This window comes from Gallinula chloropus (genome assembly GCF_964237585.1).
Source record: "Gallinula chloropus genome assembly, chromosome: 4".
NCBI lineage: Eukaryota > Metazoa > Chordata > Aves > Gruiformes > Rallidae > Gallinula > Gallinula chloropus.
The window spans coordinates 25,208,323-25,226,304 of NC_140088.1; the positions used below are offsets into that span (position 1 = coordinate 25,208,323).

General features: G+C 37.4%; 1 protein-coding gene across 2 annotated transcripts in view; it reads left to right on the top strand.

The window, feature by feature from the left end:
• Positions 1-4,313: 4,313 nt before the first annotated feature.
• The window catches only part of PIK3C2A (phosphatidylinositol-4-phosphate 3-kinase catalytic subunit type 2 alpha), a gene marked incomplete at its 5' end in the record, with an annotated part of 39,170 nt that continues 25,501 nt past the window's right edge, over positions 4,314-17,982 (top strand). The window contains 7 exons of one of the 2 annotated variants that reach the window (XM_084262650.1): positions 4,314-5,423; positions 11,343-11,449; positions 13,117-13,274; positions 16,233-16,353; positions 16,977-17,088; positions 17,674-17,753; positions 17,852-17,915. In XM_084262650.1, coding sequence (XP_084118776.1) covers positions 4,314-5,423; positions 11,343-11,449; positions 13,117-13,274; positions 16,233-16,353; positions 16,977-17,088; positions 17,674-17,753; positions 17,852-17,915 — 1,752 coding nt within the window. The remainder of the gene's footprint in view (positions 5,424-11,342; positions 11,450-13,116; positions 13,275-16,232; positions 16,354-16,976; positions 17,089-17,673; positions 17,754-17,851; positions 17,916-17,982) is intronic. The other variant, XM_084262651.1, reaches the window with a different exon arrangement.

Consider the following 17,982-nt stretch of genomic DNA (forward strand, 5'->3'; position numbering starts at 1 on the left):
ATTAAAGTCACCCCTTGCTCATTAAGATAGGAAACTAATTTAGATTTTGGGACTATTTATCCTGGTAGAGTTGTAATATCCTGTATTGATTCTCCTGAAGTTTCTCACCAGACACATATACGGCCCTCATTTAAAAAACAAACCAAAAAAAACCCCACCAAAAAACCCACACAACTTCTTCATGGTTCAGCTTTATGTATTTGCTAGTGTAGTATATATGTAAATATATTTAAGATTTTATGTAAGCCTCTGTAAATGAAAGTCTGGTTTGAAACTAATTTCCATTCCATGCAGAGGCTTTGATCTGAAAGAGGCATCTTGCTGTTTCATGCTGCTTGATATTAATAAATTTTTGTTGCTGTGTTTTGGATTTTTTTTTACTCCTTTAATAATGAGCAGTGCTTAACTAAATAAAATTACATAGTAATAGACAAGTACTGGGTGAATTAACTTTAGACTCTAATCAAATTTCTTCAAAATTGCCACCAAAGAAATGCTGCAAAACCACAAGACTGGCGGTGGAAAAAGTGGTCTGTAGGCTCACATCTGGTCACATCTGGTGGAATACTTAAGAAAATATTGCTTGAAGTTAACTAATTCTCCCTGCAGGAGACAGAAACAGGCAATATTAGTGAGTTACTGCTATGGCAGTAGAAATAGGTGACTTGTATAAAGCATGAATTTCAAATCTAGGGGAGAGAGAAATGGTAGAAACAAAAACCAACCAAAACCAAAAGAAGCATATGACCCATTGTTTAAGTGTTTGGAAGGAGTGGTGCTCTTGAAGGTGAACAGATTGGCAGTTGGAAACTGATTATTACTGTTACTTAAAATAGTATGCAGCAGTTGAGATGAGAACAATCCTGACTCTCTAAGGATTACTTCTAGGTCTTCTTATGTCTTCCAGTTGTTGTAAACTTACTGTGAGTTTACAGTCAGTAATGGTTCAGGTATCTGTTTTTCCTGTTTCTGGGATTTGACTTGAAACATTCTTCTGAGTATTTGAGAAGTTTCCTACTGGTGTTCCAAATAGAATTTGCCCTTCTCCTTGCACGTGTTGGAGAAGTTTAAATTTTGCTTGCTCTCTGCCTTTGAACCTAGATGGCTGCAAGTCAGGAGTTGAAAGTGAAGCTAAACTCCTGTGAAAATGTTAACTGATGTGGTGTAGTTAGCATTTAAAAGAAGGTCAGTCTTTATTTTAATCATGTTTGTGACTGTGGAGTTTTTCATCTGATGTTTTATCACCTGAATTTACTACTTAAAATATGTGTGCAGGGCAAAGTTTTGCGAAAACTATTGCAATTTTATCAGACTCTTTAAATCAGCTTTTCACTTCAAACTGTGAAAACTGCAGTCTGCTTATAAAACCAGACAGAAATTTAAACACAGATTTGGTGTAGAAGTTTCCAAAAGACTGTGCTTACAGTTATCAAATTAAGTGTATGCATTCTGATGACTGTCTTGCCAAAAAGAAAAGTCAACTTTTCAGATAACCAGTAATAATATTCTTCTGTCTCAAATATTTAAGTCCTTGGAGTTATCAGTGCCAGTGGGGAAGTAATATACTGACAGAACTGCAGCAGTGTAATGCTAAATTGTAAAAGAACAAGTGATTATTGAGTGCTTAGGATTCTCTGGATGTTACGATGGAATGTGCTGCAGTAGCTGTGCACCGTGTTGGAGTGCTGAGGAACATATGTTTATCTGCTGTCGTGACTGTGGAACAGTGACTTATTGTGAGTAGGAGCCTGCTTGCCAAGTATGGACATCAAAGCTGTCGCTTTCAGCAGAAAAATAAGGCTTCCTACTTTTTAAGGAGCCAGAATTGTACTATAGAGTACTTTTGAAGACCGTGTAATACTGATTTTTTTCTCCTTAAAAATCAGTTGCTGCTGTAATTATCATTGATCAGCACTGAAATGCATGGATAATCTTCAAAGTTGTAGCCAGACAGTTCTGAATAGTCTCAGAAAGTATGATCCTATTTTAGTTTTTTGAATAAAATTCAGGAAGAAAAATCCCAATGCTATTTAAAATCCTTAGGCAACAGCAGGACTGTGAAAATTGCACTTACCTCATGCTGCTGCTTCTTGGAAAAGCCAAGTAGGAATTACTGAGAGGACTTGAGATGTCAGGGTGTTCTTGCATTTTAAAATTTGTCATAGCAATTTTAACCAGCTGTAACTTAATTAAGACTTTAAAGCCTGGCTTGACTATCTCGCAGTCCAAGCAGTTGGTGTAAAGTATACTAAACTTCTTGTTAGGATGTTATCTGTGGCTAGCGGGCTTAGACCATCTACAGAATATTCAGTACATGTTTAGAACGACTGTCCTGCATGCAGGAGGACTGTAAATCACTGAATGCCATGAAGGCCACTGCTGAGCTGTAAATGGAACCAGGGATTTGCACTGTCTGTAAAGGAACCCAGGAAAAAAGTTGAAGGTTTGTTTTGGGGTTTTTAATTTATTCCCCAATCAGGTTCAACATGTAGCTATGCAAAAAGGCTGTAGGTAGGACAGGACTTCACCCTAATGGCAACAGTGTGGCTTTAATGAATGTCAAACTGCAGACTAATGATTGTATAGAAAAAGATCTGGTGTCAACTTCTTCTGCAGCCTTCATGTGGCTCGAATGTCATAATCTTTTGGAATGGGTACGTAATAGTAATCTCCAAAGCTCTCTTTAACACTTTATTCCACAAGGCTTTAGTTGTGAGGTTTATAGGAGTTTACAACTCTGTAGTTTGTTGCTGTTTCAGTTGTGCTGCAGATGCCCTCTTTAATTTAAATCTTGTCTTGCTACCTGTAGTATCGCTTCTGGTTTAATTTTGTGTTGTGCAGTATTGCATCTGAGTTTATTTTCAGACTTAACTGAAATACATAAAATGTCTTACAAAGATGTCAGTGCTTCACAATATAAGCCACTGAAATTAAGAAGATAAAATGAAAGCTTGGCTTTCTTGAAGAATTTGAAGTATCTGTTAGAAGTCCATGAAGAATCTTGTTGTCTGTCTGGCTAGTCCTCAGAAGTACAGTCAAGTTTTTTAAAGCAGATATCTCTGGTCTGATTGAAGGGGAAAAAGAATAATCCTATGGATGTGAATAGCAAGGGAACATAAAGACAGACTTCTGAGTTAGTTACATTATTTGTTGTAGAGAACTCTTTATTTGTAGATTATTACATGACTTAAGCCCATGGTGACTTGCATCCAAAGGGCTAATCTACTCCAGCAAAAAGGTGTTCTAAGGGGGACTACTGTTTGTTAACTCTCCTAGCAGATACTCATTATTCATGACTCTTATCTTGCTACTTGATATGTATACTAGCTGTTTCTGGAGGGAATTCTATCTCCTGGACTCAACTCTGACCCCTCTGTGTGTAAAAGCTATAGAATAAGGTAGAAATAATACAGAAAAAGAAAATTCTTCTGATAACCTCTTGTAAGTCTATGTTAATAAAGAGGCATATATATCATGGTGAGTATGGGAAGTTGTATAACAGTACTGAGCACAAAATTGGAATTGGGAGAAATGTAAGATGTCATTGTCTTGGTGGTGGCCTTATGCAAAGCTGACCTTTCAGAGTTTCTCCTTTAGTGGTGAATGACACTTCCTTGAAGGGGCTGTTAAAGGGATTACTTAATAAACAGCTTTACTTAAAGAGCATATTTTTCTTGTCCAAGAAATAGCATTTCATAAGCATTATTTTTCTTGCTAGGAAGGTAAAGTAAAATGATGTTTTCTGAAGGAAGGGAGGTCCTTCAGCATCATTATGACTGTTGTAATCATGGTACAGCAGTTTGATAGGTCTACAGTTGTGACTTTTAATATGCTTAAGTAAAGCTGAAGTCCTCGTGATGATGTGCAATATCAATTTTAGGTATTTGATAGTTTATGGAATGACTTCTACTTCCAAGACTGAACCTGGCTAAGTGTCCAGAGTTGCTCAAATCTGAAAATGGGTCCCTCAGTGTTGCTTTTCTGTGTCTGTGGTTTAGTGGTGCAAGAAGCAGCGAAGTGCTTACCTGCTGTTAAGTACTAGAAAAATAAATGGCTCTTGCATAATTCAAAGGGTATGAAGTTAATTGTGTGGCTTTGCTTTTTAACTCAAAAAAAAAAAAGTCTCTCAAACTTAATGTCCTGGGTTTCTGAAGGACATGTGCAACCTTGTCAGTAGGTGATGTATGACTTAGTAGTTCTCCATGTACAACTTCCTTTATGTATTTTCATGTTTCATTTCCTTTTCAGATCTGCTAAGCCTGTTCTGAAACCAAGGTTGGACGACCAGCACAAGGGAAGTGTTGCTTCTTTAAATGGACATCTGCTCTTGCAATATGGCCCAGATATCCAGTAGCAATGGATTTAAACAGCGCTCCTCACCTTCTTTGGCAGCCACCAGGTCAAAAGATGTGGACAAAGAGGAGGCACTGCAGATGGAAGCTGAGGCATTAGCTAAGATACAGAAAGAAAGAGGTGTAGCTGGCAATAAACAGAGTTTTCATTCTTTAAGCAGCACCAGACAAAAAGCAGAGACTCAAAACAAACAGGACCATGATCTCATGGTGTTTCCAGAGTCTGATGCCAAGAGCATGGAAGATAAACTAAGTACCATTGACATAGAGAAGCTTACTCACGCAGAACTAGAGAAACTGCTGCTGGATGACAGTTTTGAATCTAGTAAAGTACCCACGTTACCAGCGAGTCCTATTTTGAGCCCTTCTCTGTCTTCGCAATTTTACCTTGGGCCTTCGGGTCAGAGAAGACAGTGGACACCTGGGATACCAGCACCTGCTACATGCACTTTACCTGCTATTTACCCCTCAGCTTCTTATACAAAACAGACTAGTGTCTTTCAAAATGGATTCCATCCAAATATGACCTCCTATCACTCTAGAGAACCTATTTATCTTGGTCTTCCAGGACACTCACAATACATTTCATACCCATTGGCAGCTACTGCACCTTTCCATCCACAAGGAAGCCTACCTATCTATCCTCCAGTACTAACACCAGAAATGGCAAAAGTATTTGACAAAATTGCAAGCACCTCAGAATTTCTGAAAAATGGGAAGTCAAGCACCGACGTAGAAATGACTGCTATAAAGTCTGCGGTTTCTAACCTGCCAGCCTCAGAAAGCTGTGGGGATGTTAGTAAATTTGATTGGCTAGATTTGGATCCTCTAAGTAAACCTAAAGTTGATAGTGTGGAGCCTTTAAATAAGACAGAAAATGATGGAGAGGGGTCTTCAGGTATAAATGCTGAAGATCCGTGGGATGCTGTGCTGTTAGAAGAAAAGCTGTTAGTAACTTGTCATCTAGAAAGAAAAATTAATGGAAAATCTTCTGGAGCAACAGTTACAAGGAGCCAGTCCTTAAACATGCGAACAACTCAACTTACAAAATTACAGGGCCAAACATCACAGGTATGTAAATCAGTATTTTTGAATTGCACCATAATAGTAAAGATCGATCACAGTATTTAAAGACACTTTAAGGTCTGGACTTCTTTGTTAAAGATTACTTGGCTTAAGTAGTGTCCAAATATTGTGATGTTATTAGTGTTTTTATTTGTGATATTCAGAAAATTGAACATTACTACTAAGCTAAATCCCAAAGTAGCTCTGGCCTTGTGTAATCTTTCCACATTTACTGAGGAAATTTCTGGCTTTCAACACACTACAACAACAAATGGAAATAATCTTCATAACAATCAAGTATTTAATATTAATAAATGTGAATGATCAATTAACATGATACTACAAGGATGGCGAGTTACACACTGAAAGTCTTATCTTGAGCAGTCTTTAACTCAGATTTTGGAAAAAAACATTTTTTTTGCCTTATTTGATCTGTCAACTGAAAAAAAATAAAGCTGATCAGAAGGGTGGAATAGTCAAAACTCTTTTCTGCTCTCCCATTATCGCTTGCAGTCTTTCATAGGACCACACTAATTCTTTTGTAGTCAGGAATGCATGAGAGAGAGTAGCTGGACTTGTTAGTTACACTGTCCCAGAAGGTGGGATGCTTGTTGGGTCAGAAACCCTGTACTTCTGCTCTGGAAGATGCGAAACCATCTTTGTGTGATGTCTGTTACCAGGCAGGACAAAGGGTTGATTTCTGCTTCAGGATCAGGATCACTTTCCTCAAAATTTCAAGACAATTATGTTAACAGAGGCTTTATTAAAACACTTGTCTCTTTAGACATTGAGCACAAGCAGTTTGTATCAAAACTAAACTGTACAGCAGGTGATTAATATTGTAGTAATTAGGCCGAAGTAAGTGCATCCTATCCTTTTCCAAGTCTAATAAATTACTATAGGGTATCTAACTCTTCTTACTTTCTTAAATTCTTTCTCATAATTACATCATAAAACAAGACATTAAATTTTAAAGCATTAGTCCCTTCATTGGAAAGTTAATATAATACTTCTGTATTTTTAGGTAGGGAGAGTATGAAAACTGGAGGGAAGGTCTTCACTGGAAAAGCTAACGTTCTGGCAAGGATAACAGCAGGAAAAATAGTATTTGTAGAAACTGGTTGGAGGAGGCAGAGTAAAAGATTTGTTTGCCTTGGAGCATTTGGATTGCAGCTTTTTTGAATCTTATGTATTGTCTTTCGATATGTGTTTAATAGGCTAGACGCATGCCATAAAGCCAACTGTTACAAGTCAAGGATATTTTCCAGATTGTTCTTTAATTCTTCCACCCTTCCCACCTGCAGGAGTGTTTGTTTTTGTTGTGGGTTCCCCCCCCCCCAAAAAAGGAATATGTACTAGACTTTGGCTTAAAGAGCTGTGAGATTTTTTTTGGCCCCTCATTTGAAGGATTTCCTGTTTTTCTGGGCGAGTTGTCAGTATTCTGGCAAAAGTTTAATAAAAGGCGAGTGGAGGAGGACGAAAACCAACCTCTAAACCTCCAAAAAACCCCTTTTACCTCTGTTTTTATGGGATCACGTTTTTAATATTTGAAGATCTAGGTCTAATGTAGTTTTTATTTTTTCCCCACTCACTGTTCAGCTCTGGTATGAACTCAGAGCCATGTAAATCTTGGCTCTACAGTAGTTTGCTGCTTCAGTTCGTCATGTGATGTGTGTCAGTTCAGTTGATTGCAAGGTAACTATTGACTAGAGTAGCTAGAGTATATTGGATCAGTGCTTCTGAGGTGTTGCCTGTAGGAAGTACTGTTTGCCACCTACTGAAAGAAAACTGTTTTTATAGATTCCAGAATTGTGTTGGTTTTGTTGTGGGTTTTATTGTTTGTTTTTTTCTTTTTAAGTATTCTTAACAGGATAGAACAGCAGGTATTTAAGATAATGTGTTGAGGTAAACCTCTAAGTGGTTATAAGAGACAGTGACTTTCTGGCATCTTTCATTGCAAGCCCTTTCTGATAGTTTCTCTTTCCTCTCTTCTGAAGATGGCTCATGAGACTTTTAATGCTCTGTGTGAGAGCACACTGTGCCACTTGCCTTGTACAGTTGTGTGAAAAAACCCTCGTGACAGGTTAGGGGCATCCTGCTTGACAGTCTTGTGTTGCATTTGCTTTATTAATGATGGCGTTACAGCCTAGTCAGTGAATATGTATGATTTTCTTTAGCCACCATCTTCAAACAAATCCTTACTACTGCAAGAATCTGCTATAAACTGTTCCTAGTTGAAGGTTTGAAGTTTACTTGTCTTCCTCCAGTATGTGGTTAACTAGTTCTGGCATAATACTCCAGTTCCAGTCTGTATTATAAAGCTAATTGATAATTTACAATCTTGTATCATCAACAGGGGTGCTTCTGCTGCTTGTGTTACGTTATTAAGATAACAAGTAGGTCAAAAGAGAAATCGCTCCAACAGATCATTTCAACGTAACCTGTGTCTCTTAACTTTTGTCCATCCAGTCCTACTACTTTATTTGCTAGTGTTAGTAACATTCCATCTGGTATAGTAGGAAGCTGAGTTATTTAACCTCTGTTTTCTGGCAGTTCTCTTGTTTCCCATTTCCCTACAGGTATATATTTCCTTCAGTCTTGCATCTGAACCAGTCTGGATCATTCCACCCCACCCCCCTCCCTGCCCCCGAATAACAAATAACCTGTGGTGCTGCTGCTGCACCTTCAGAAATTTTTACTAATGGTTATGTTTAGTCTTATTTTTTGTTTCTTATATTTAATCTTTTGAATCCATAGATTGTTTTGAATTTTGCTTCCTATTTGATGGAAGTATCTATATATTTGGTATTCCCCTCTAAATACTTCAGTGTTTGTCACTCCTTTCTCAAAGCAGAGGCAAAAATCATCATTTTGTCCTATTTTAGGTGTTGTCTTTATCTTTCCTCTCCACAGAGTTGAAGAGTATTGTGGCTTTATATACTCATGGGATTAATTTAACTTGACTTTTAGTATTTCCTGGGGTTTGTTTTTTGTGATTATTGAGTAGTTGTATTTTGCAGGCCAGTTCTATTTTTACAGGAATAACTATTTATCTAGTTTAGCCTGAAGTCCTTTCTTACAAGTTATTTGCTTATTGACTGATAGCTTTTGCTCTTCCTAGACTTGCTGAACTTGAAGTTAAGGAAGTTCAAAGCTTATTCAGTGCTTAAAACACTAATATTCTGAGTCAAGGGGATTTTTAAATAGGTTTCTTAGTTTATCACAGCTTGTCCTCCTGAAATTATCTTCCAGTGATCAAAAATTAGTACTTTAATTCAACTAAAAAAGCAAAAAGATACTTAATTTTCTTAATTTTCCGCCCGGAGGTCATTTCCAGCAATACATATTTGAATTGATGTCCTTAGCCAAGCGTGACCCTGAGGTTAGCTCTGGCTAAACAAATAAACCTTTTTTTCTTTTCTTATTGCATTAGGATTTATTCTTTACCTTGGTTAGGCTTGCATCTATAGAAAAGCCTTCTAGTTCCCTAAACTACTTTGAATTTAACATCTGAATAACCTGCAAATTTTGCTGGAAATAGTTTATGCCATTATGTGACACTTTTTTGATCTGTCATTGCATCGCTGGTGTGACTAAGTAATCCTTTTGTGTGTTACTTTTGTAGTCTGGTTAGAGTTGCAGCATGCTTTGAGCACTTGTAATATTATTTAACTTTATAAAGACTTCTTAAAGAGAGAAAATAGAACATTTGTACAGCCAGCTTCTTGTTTTGAAATGAGTGAGTTTTGTATTGAGTGCTCACCAGCAGGTAGTTGAGCCTTTATCGCGGGTGTTTACCTTTCACTTGGTATGTCAGCCTTCTGTTTCCTTGTATGATCTTCCATTTGGTTATTGTGTAATTGTTTAAAGAATACATGTACTAGCTATAGTTGCTCAGGTTTGTCAGCATGTCTTGTGCAGTTGGCCAGCAGTATTTTTATGTGATAGAACTTGTCTGAGGTGTTAGAATGGAAGAACCTTTTTAAATTGAAGGTAGTATACACAAGCTCCTGAATCTCATTCTAGGTTTTTGGGCTTTACAGCTCCCTGTTCTAATTTCATCCAGTGGTATGGCTAATCCCTGGTTACAGAGAACTAATCAGTGTTCGTGAAACCAGTATTTTAGCTGAAATAACTAGGTTTAAATGCAATTTAAGTGGTAATTATGGGTTATGTTTATTATCCCTTGTAGCTTTATGCTATACTGTTTAAACAACTTCATTCAAGGGGAAAAAAAAAAGTTGGAAAAAAAAAAAGTTGGAAAAGACCTGGCAGTCCCTAGCCCAGTTACAGATTTGACCCCTCTTCTGAGACAGTCTAACTTGACTATATTGTCTGATACGCGCTAATGAAGTTAGATGTTAAGGCAGTTTTGTCAGCTAATAATGAATAACCCACATGCTGGTTAGTATTTCAAATGTGAGTAAAACAGTGGTTTTAAGAAAAAAAACCCCAAAACTATAGTGCAGTCTGTTTTGTGTGGGGTTTTTGTTATGGGCTTTTTGTTTTCCTGGGTGGATTAAAGTTAGAAGACTTTATCCTCTGTGCTCATTGACCTTAGGTTGGACGGGAGCAAACTCTTCAAGATTAACTAATTCCAGGGAGTATCTATCTGACTGGAGTTCCGTGAGTGCTTGAGGCTGGTGGTGGCTGTTAGACTGTGTATGATCAAGTTCCACCTCAGCCCCACTGGTTGTTCTAGCTGCTCTTGACTGTTAGCTTACATAAACAGTTGTACAGTGGTATTGTGAACTGGATCAGAAACAGATAGGGATTAAAAACTGCTGCAATTTTGTTTGTGATTTTTTTTTTTTTTTTAAATGCTATTAGATTTTTTTGGGTTTTGAAACTGCATTTCTCAGAGCAGTTTTTCAGATTATGGGCTTCAAGGATTCTGGATTTATTCTGTCCAGTTCTGGGCCCATCAGATTAAGAAGGATGTAGAACTCCTCCAAAGAGCCTAGCACAGGGCCACCAAGATGATTAAGGGAGTGAAACACCTTTCTTATGAGGAAAGACTGAGGGAGCTGGCCCTCTCTCTTGGAGACCAGGGGACTGAGGGGTGACCTTTTTAATGTCTAGAAATATGCAAAGGGTGAGAATCAGGATGGAGCCAGGCTCTTCTCAGTCATGGCCAGTGATAGGACAAGGGGCAGCGGGTGCAAGCTGGAGCATAGGAAGTTCTATGTGAATATAAGGAGGAACTTTTTCACTGTGAGGATGATGGAGCACTGGAACAGGCTGCCCAGAGGGGTTGTGGAGTCTCCTTCTCTGGAGGCATTAAAAATCCTCCTGGATGTGTTCTTGTGCAATTTAGTCTAGGTGATCCTGCTCTTGGAGGTTGGACTAGATGATCTTTCAAGGTCCCTTCCAACTCCTAATGTTCTGTGATTCCACTTTTGGGAGCTGGTGTGTACATATGGCATAAGGGATTAAAGCACCACTAATTTGATATCATGAGGTTAGTTCTGAGTTGAGTGTTCTGAATACTACTTGCTTTCAGTGTACAATTTTCCTGCTTTGTAGGAAAAGGTATTCATGGGCAGAACTGATGTGTAATGGTTCTTTCTGGGACTATCCCGAAGGCTGAGTCGCAGAACAGGAGGAAAAAACATGCCTCTGTCTTCCTCCTCTGGTTCAGCAAAACCTAGCCAAATTCTAATGCAACAGGTCACTGCAGAGAGCTCAAGAACTCTTATGCTTACAACTGAACTGATAATGATGCTATCAAATTACCTTCTGTAAAGCATTCACTGGTCCATTAACTCTTTTTTCAACTTGGTAATGATACACCTTTACTCCCATGTAGAAGCATACATAATACTAACAGTAAACCCCAGACTCATGAGAATCTGTTATCTACTCGCGGCTTTGCTGGCTGTAGGAATGTGTTTGCAACTATTTAAATAATGTATTATCTTTGAGTTGCAGAAAGACAATGCGACCACTGGCATACTGACAGAAAACGTGCTTCTCCAAGAAATTGAAGGGCAGAATCAAGAGCTGTCAGCTTTTTCTCAAGCAGTTACAAAGTAAGAAATTATGGAATTTAAACTAGCTTTCTGAAGGAAAGAAAATTAAATAACTCATTTTCAGTTAGGTTGACAGGGACAGTCTACATTTTTTGCTTGATGGGGTGAATTTTAGTGTGTCCTTTTTCCCCTTTTCTTATCCTAGTTTTTCCTGGTTTTGTCTGGTTTGGCTTTTAAGAATGCAACAGGATTTTTAAGGTGTTCAGTACTAAGGTTTTTGAATTATTGCTCCTCTTTATTCTTTTGCTCCAGTGTCTTTTTCCTCCCACTTTTCTTAATTTTATAATACTACTTTATCCTCATACTTTTTTCTGTATTTCTTTATACCTATATCTTATTCTATATATTAAGTACAATTTATTTTGAAATAATTTTTGTCTTAGTTGATGCATGTCACTAAGTCCTTTCACCTAATAACTTTCTAACTCTTAAATACTCTCATTTTTATTGCTTCCACAACTGGAATTCTGTATTAAATAAAACCTTCAACCTTCCTCCTGCTTAGATCAGATGGTGAAGTTCATTAACGAAGATGGGACTTCATACCCTAGAATGACCATTCTAGTTTTTAGTGGCACAGTTTAATGAGAGATTATTTGGTTTGCTTTCTTCCTGGAGAAGGCAAGCTAGGCACCTTGCCTCTCTTTGTCTCATGATCAAAAGCCAAAGACTAATTTGGGAAATAAAGAACTTTGAATGTGAAGAGTAACATCTGCTTTTTAAAACAGTTTGCTTCTCATTTCATAAACACCCCTATAACACCAGTACGAACTATAACTATGAAACGTACTGATGAGCAACATTAAGACAAAGCTCACATAAAATAAGTCTGTTGCAACAGTTAAATCTGACTGTTGTCTTTTCCCAAGACCCAGTGCTTAAAATGCTGATGGACTTTTGATGGGGCAACTCTTCCTAGAGGAATTAGTTTTTTTATTCATGCTGTTCTAAGGAATCAAGATGATTAAATAGGTGACTATAACAGATTAATTCTGTTCTTAATCTGTTATAACACTGCTTTAATGTTGGCAGAAGGTTATAGTTGAATTAATAGCAGAAAATAAAAAGTGGCTGTTGAAGTACTGCCTACTCATTACTAAGTGAATGTTTTACGCTGCTTGTATAATGCTCTTTGAGTCCTAAAGAAAAGCCTTTCCCTTCACTTAGACCTCTTTCTCAACTTCACAACTTGAAATAACTAACTTTTGCATAGTACCTACATTCAAATTAGGCTTCCAAAAAAGTAAAATGTGTAAGGGGTTTTGTGGTGGTTTGTACATAAAAGAAATTACCCTCTTTTTTTTAAGTTAGTTTTAGCAAATGCTATGTTTTTGGGTTCTTTTTTTTTTTTTTTAAACTTTGAAACCTTAGCTTCTGCAGAAGCTGGATATGTCCTGTAAACATCAACCCATTAAATATTTTAAGCTAACCTGCATAATTATATGCTAGGGTTCCTCCCCCCACCCCCCCAACCCCCCCCCCCCAACTACTACTTATATAATTACAGTGAGCAGTGTTCTGTTGAAAGTAGAAAAAATTAAATGGTGTTTTGTACATACAATTTAAGTGAAGAGCAAAGGGTAGTCTTTATTGTTGTGGCTTGTGGTTTTGGTGCTTTAGACTTAGACTTACCATTGCAGTGTTTCATAAACCTTCTCTACTTTCAGATTGAGGACCAAGTTTCCTTATGCTAATCAGGAAACAAATCCAGGCTTTGTACTGAGTCCAGTCATGCTGCAACGAAATATAAGTGGGGAAAGTGCCAGTATCAAGGTTTCTATAGAAATCGAAGAATTCCAGCAGCCAGTAACTTTTACGTGTGATGGTATGTTTCTGCCTTTTTTTACTTGGAGTTTGCTTGTAAGACTTACAGACTGTATACTCAGTCCAGGCCAGTGGCTTTCAGTTTCTGTAATCCCCTGGTCTCTGGTATGTGGCTTGCTTCTAGGGCTATGGAAAAGGTAACTGAAGAAATAATCTAACTCTGGGTCAGTGCCTCCATCAGAAAATATTTAGAAGCTGACAAAAGGAAACTTTTTTTTGCAAAGTAAAGGCAAGCAAACCAGAAGCACTGTTGTATCCATGGCTGGGAATATTAAAACTGTCAAGAGATTGACCTAGTTTATGGTAATTGAGGAGATGACAAATCCAGGACTAAGGTTCTTAATTGAATTTTTTTTTTACTTCAACACCGACGTGTTTAAATAGCCTCTTGCACCTATCTGAAAATTCAGACAAACTGCTTTTGGGAAATGAGTGTAAACACTGAAAGTATGTATTACTTACAAACACAAATACGGAAATAATACTGCCATTATGTGCCAAAAGTATCTGGCTCAGTTTTGTAGGTAGCCAGTAGTTCTTGTCCATGTACATAAAGTCACATTCTTGACTGCACAACATGCTTGCATTAAAGGCTGTAACTCTGGATTCAGTCAACTTCTGGCAGTTCCTGGTGACACCAAGAAGCTCACACCAACTTCAGGTGATAAAATAACTGATAACAAATAACCTCAGAAGCAACTTACTTTTTGCCTCCATACTGGTGTAGTATTTTAGAGCTGGGGAGGGTTTCATTCCCAGACAGTCACCTGGTGGTCAGTTTGTGCTGTGGTGGGTTTTTATCATTTGGTTCCCTTACCTGTAACACTATAGATGCTTTAGACTTGGTTGTTTTCAGATACAGAGTTGCTGTATTGCTCAAACTAGCTGCTCTGCTGGAAAACAAGCTCTCAGTGCATAAGTATTTTTGATGGCAATTTTCTGGGCCTTACAATTATTCTGCTGTGATTTAATACCCTTCTGTTAAAAAAAACTAGGTGTAATTTTAAGTGTAGCCTAGGAAGGGTTTCTGTTCTTGATCCTTAAGATTACATTTTCCTAATATTACAAACTAAATCCTTTCCTACAAAAGGATTTGGTAGTGTAACTAAAACATTATGGCTTCAACCCTTTATTTCTAGAAGTTTTTGTGAATGCCTTGGAATGTGTTTTGCATTCTAGCCCCACATATCTTACTCTTCATGCTTTCTGCTCTTGGTCTTTTTCTGATGCTGAAAATAATCACAGTTAAACTATTTGTCTAGTGAAAGGTAGGTACGTATCCTCATAGGGACTAGTAATAGGCATAGTTAAAGTTATTCTCTTCCTTTATTTCCTTCTGATCTTGATCGAATTACTGCAGAGCTTCAGCATCCCAGTGCTAAGCTACTACTTCAGTATGGCTTTCAGCCTTTGAGTATTCTGACAACTCAGTGTGTAGAAAGGATCCAGATGGGAAACAGATGAACTTTAGTGCTTATTTAACTATTCATTTCACATTTCTTCATTAGACTTCACTTGAAAGTACAAATCTCTCTGAGCAATCTCTGTGTGTCAGCAAGAAATGAATGTCTTTTAAGATGGGGGTGTGGAAAAGGGTGGAAATGTTATATTTGCATTACTCCGGTAGTCATTGGAGGACTGGCACACCTTTGCCACTGCAGCCTCTCACAATAGACCATAAACTGTTACTGCATCTTTTGTCTCTGTCAACCACCATCCTCTCTGCTGAAGGAAGTAGTGCAGTTTCACTCTACAATAGCAAATTAAATGGTTGTAATAATGGTTAAATAGTGTTTCTCAATTCATATTTGTTACCATTACTAGTTCTTGAAATCCACATACTCATTCTTCACATGCTGTCAAATACTTCTGTGCTTGTAGTAATTAGTCATATGTTAATGAGATGAGGCACTTGCGTCATATTGTGACAAATACTGTTGTGGTATTACCTCTCTATCTACCATAGAAGTTAAAATTTCTTTCTCAAAAAAAAAAAACCCCACAAACCAAAACCTCCCCATTTGGGGGAAATTAGTAAGGTACCTGTAAGGGAAAAACACTCAAAGTGCTGATGAAAAAAATAAATGTTTTTATACAATTATTTTTACAGAATTTTGGGGCACTTGTCGACATTTTTTGCAAATTATTTAAAGGAGATTGGAAACTGGGTAGGGAGCTTTTTGTACTTAAAAAGTTTGTGACATCAAAACATATCTATACTTTTTGTCAGTGACAGCTGGTGGTGCTGGGGAAATTGATCTTGAGTTTGACTAGGATTATGGATTATTTCTTTTGCTCTGCAGCTGCTATGTATAGGTGGAACACTGTTTTCAAAAAAAGCATTTGGAGACTGATGTTAAAGTACTGGTGGGTAAGAGTTTCTTTTCAAAGGCTTGGTGATGCATATTGATACCTTATCTGTTCAATATGCAAACTGCCCTAGATAAATGGAAGGGAAACAGAACAAAGGACATTGAGTTGGATTTGACTCCTCACTTCCTCAAAAGCAGAACAAATAGTGAGGTTCCATCACCAACTCTTCAGTTAATGATTGTTAAACTTTAAGCACCTCTGGGATCACTTGCCTTATTTAGCAAGGTCTTCAAATAGACAAATTTATAATTAAAGGACAAAGACTATTCACATACAGAAACTTCTGGAAAACGGACAGCAAACTGGGTTTGTACTTTTGGTCAAGTGACTACACTGGATCCTAATTTTAAAAGGATTTATTGATTTCTTAAAGTACAGGCAGGTTTTATAATATGCCTTTCTTTGTGGGGTTGGGGGGGAGGTAAAGATCTCAAGCTATGAATTTTAGGAGACTACAGGAGGATGAGAGTCTTTCTTACAAGTATAAAAATGTTTTGTTAAAGGACTACAGTTTGTGAGTGGACAGTGGTTAATATCACTTGCTATGGACATATATTTGACTTTTAGATGTAATTTCTTTAAACAGTGAGTTCTCCTGTTGAGCTTATAATAATGCAGGCACTTTGCTGGGTGCACGATGACTTGAATGAAGTGGACATTGGCAGCTATATTCTGAAAGTCTGTGGCCAAGAAGAAGTTCTACAGAAGTAAGCAAACTCCTGTTCTTTTTCATTAATGTTTCATTAACTTCATGCTTTTTCATGGCACAGTAACTAGAAGGTGTCTCTTTAATCATTAAATGTGTGAAAGCAGAAGTCTTATAAAGGTGGAAGAGTCACATGTTGCACACAGATCAGAAGTTTTTAGAGTAAAGTAGGTTCCTGACAGCTTCCTAGAAGTTGTTTTCATATGCAGATTTCTAAAGCATTTGTTTAATGCTTTCAGTTTAATGTAGTTTTCAGCTGCTCTTCAAATCCTTGCAACCAGGGAAAAAAAATATTTTAAGATTATTTCAGATTATTAGAAATCATCCAGTGGTTGTCTTTTGGGGTTTTTATCCAAAACTAATGTTTTACAAATCCCCATTAGTTTTCTTAGACTGTGTGGTTCTATTGTTAGCCACAGTAGTTAAGGGCTTTATCGTAGTGTAGGTGTCTGTAATAGTACACTAAAACTTCTTCAGAAGTAAAAATTGGATCAAGTATGGTGTGGAGGTTGATTCCCTATTTCTTTATTTTGAGCCAACAGATTGCACTAAATATTCCATGTGAGCTTTTTTGAAAACAACTGCATATTTTTGGTGTAACTAGAGCTTTTGTTTGTTTAACAGTAAACATTGCGTAGGAAGCCATGAATACGTTCAGAACTGTCGGAAGTGGGACACAGAAATCAAACTGCAGCTCTTGACACATGGTGTGATATGCAGAGATCTGGCACGAACAGTACGTACTTCCTAAACTGCAGCAGCAGTGCAAACACCTAGGCTCTGAAAGATTTATATCAGTTGATGGATCTGAGGTGTAACTCTTGTGTAATTAATGACTTAGCATGTCTACCTGGTTTTGGGAACTGTATCTTCTTATGCTAAGAGGAAATTAAGTACATGCTGAATTTTTGCAAGGTAAATAATATAAATATGGCTGATCTCTCTTACTTGACCAAGTACTATAGCTGAAGAAAACAAGCAAGCATTTGGACTAAACTTGAGACCTGTAAGAGAAGGAGCAAATTTCAGAGTTAAATAAAAGATGAGAACAGGTTTTGAGTTCAATTTGATCTGTATCAGACCATCAAAGAAGGGAGGAGTATTTGATACCTGCAGTTAGGCACTCGATTGCCATTTTTCCCTGTGCCCCCTAGTCCCAATGTGTACATGTTTCATAGGCTATTAATTAGTTACTACTTTTCCACTTAGAGGAGACCACCTTACGCCTTTCTCCAACTTCAGAGGTATTAGTAATGAAACTTACAATACAGTAGTAAATGTTATGGAAAGATGAAAACTGAACTTTAATACTTTATTGCAGGAAGATGATGACAGAACACCTGTACATTTAACCAAACACCTCTACAAAGTAGAAAAGCCTTTCAGAGAACCCATTATAAGGTAATGTTATGTGGTTATTTTAGTATTCAAGCCTGGAGATGAATTTCTGACCAAGGTTATGTTTGACTTCTGTGTGCAATAATTACTGTTTCTTGCAGGTCTTCTATCGAAGAGCTTCTTGATGTGTATCACAAGCAAGTTAACATAGCTCTTAAAAATGAGGTAAGTAGCACAACAAGGTTTATTAATGAGGTAGTTGGCAGAAAAAAGACTTGCAGAGGAAACTGAG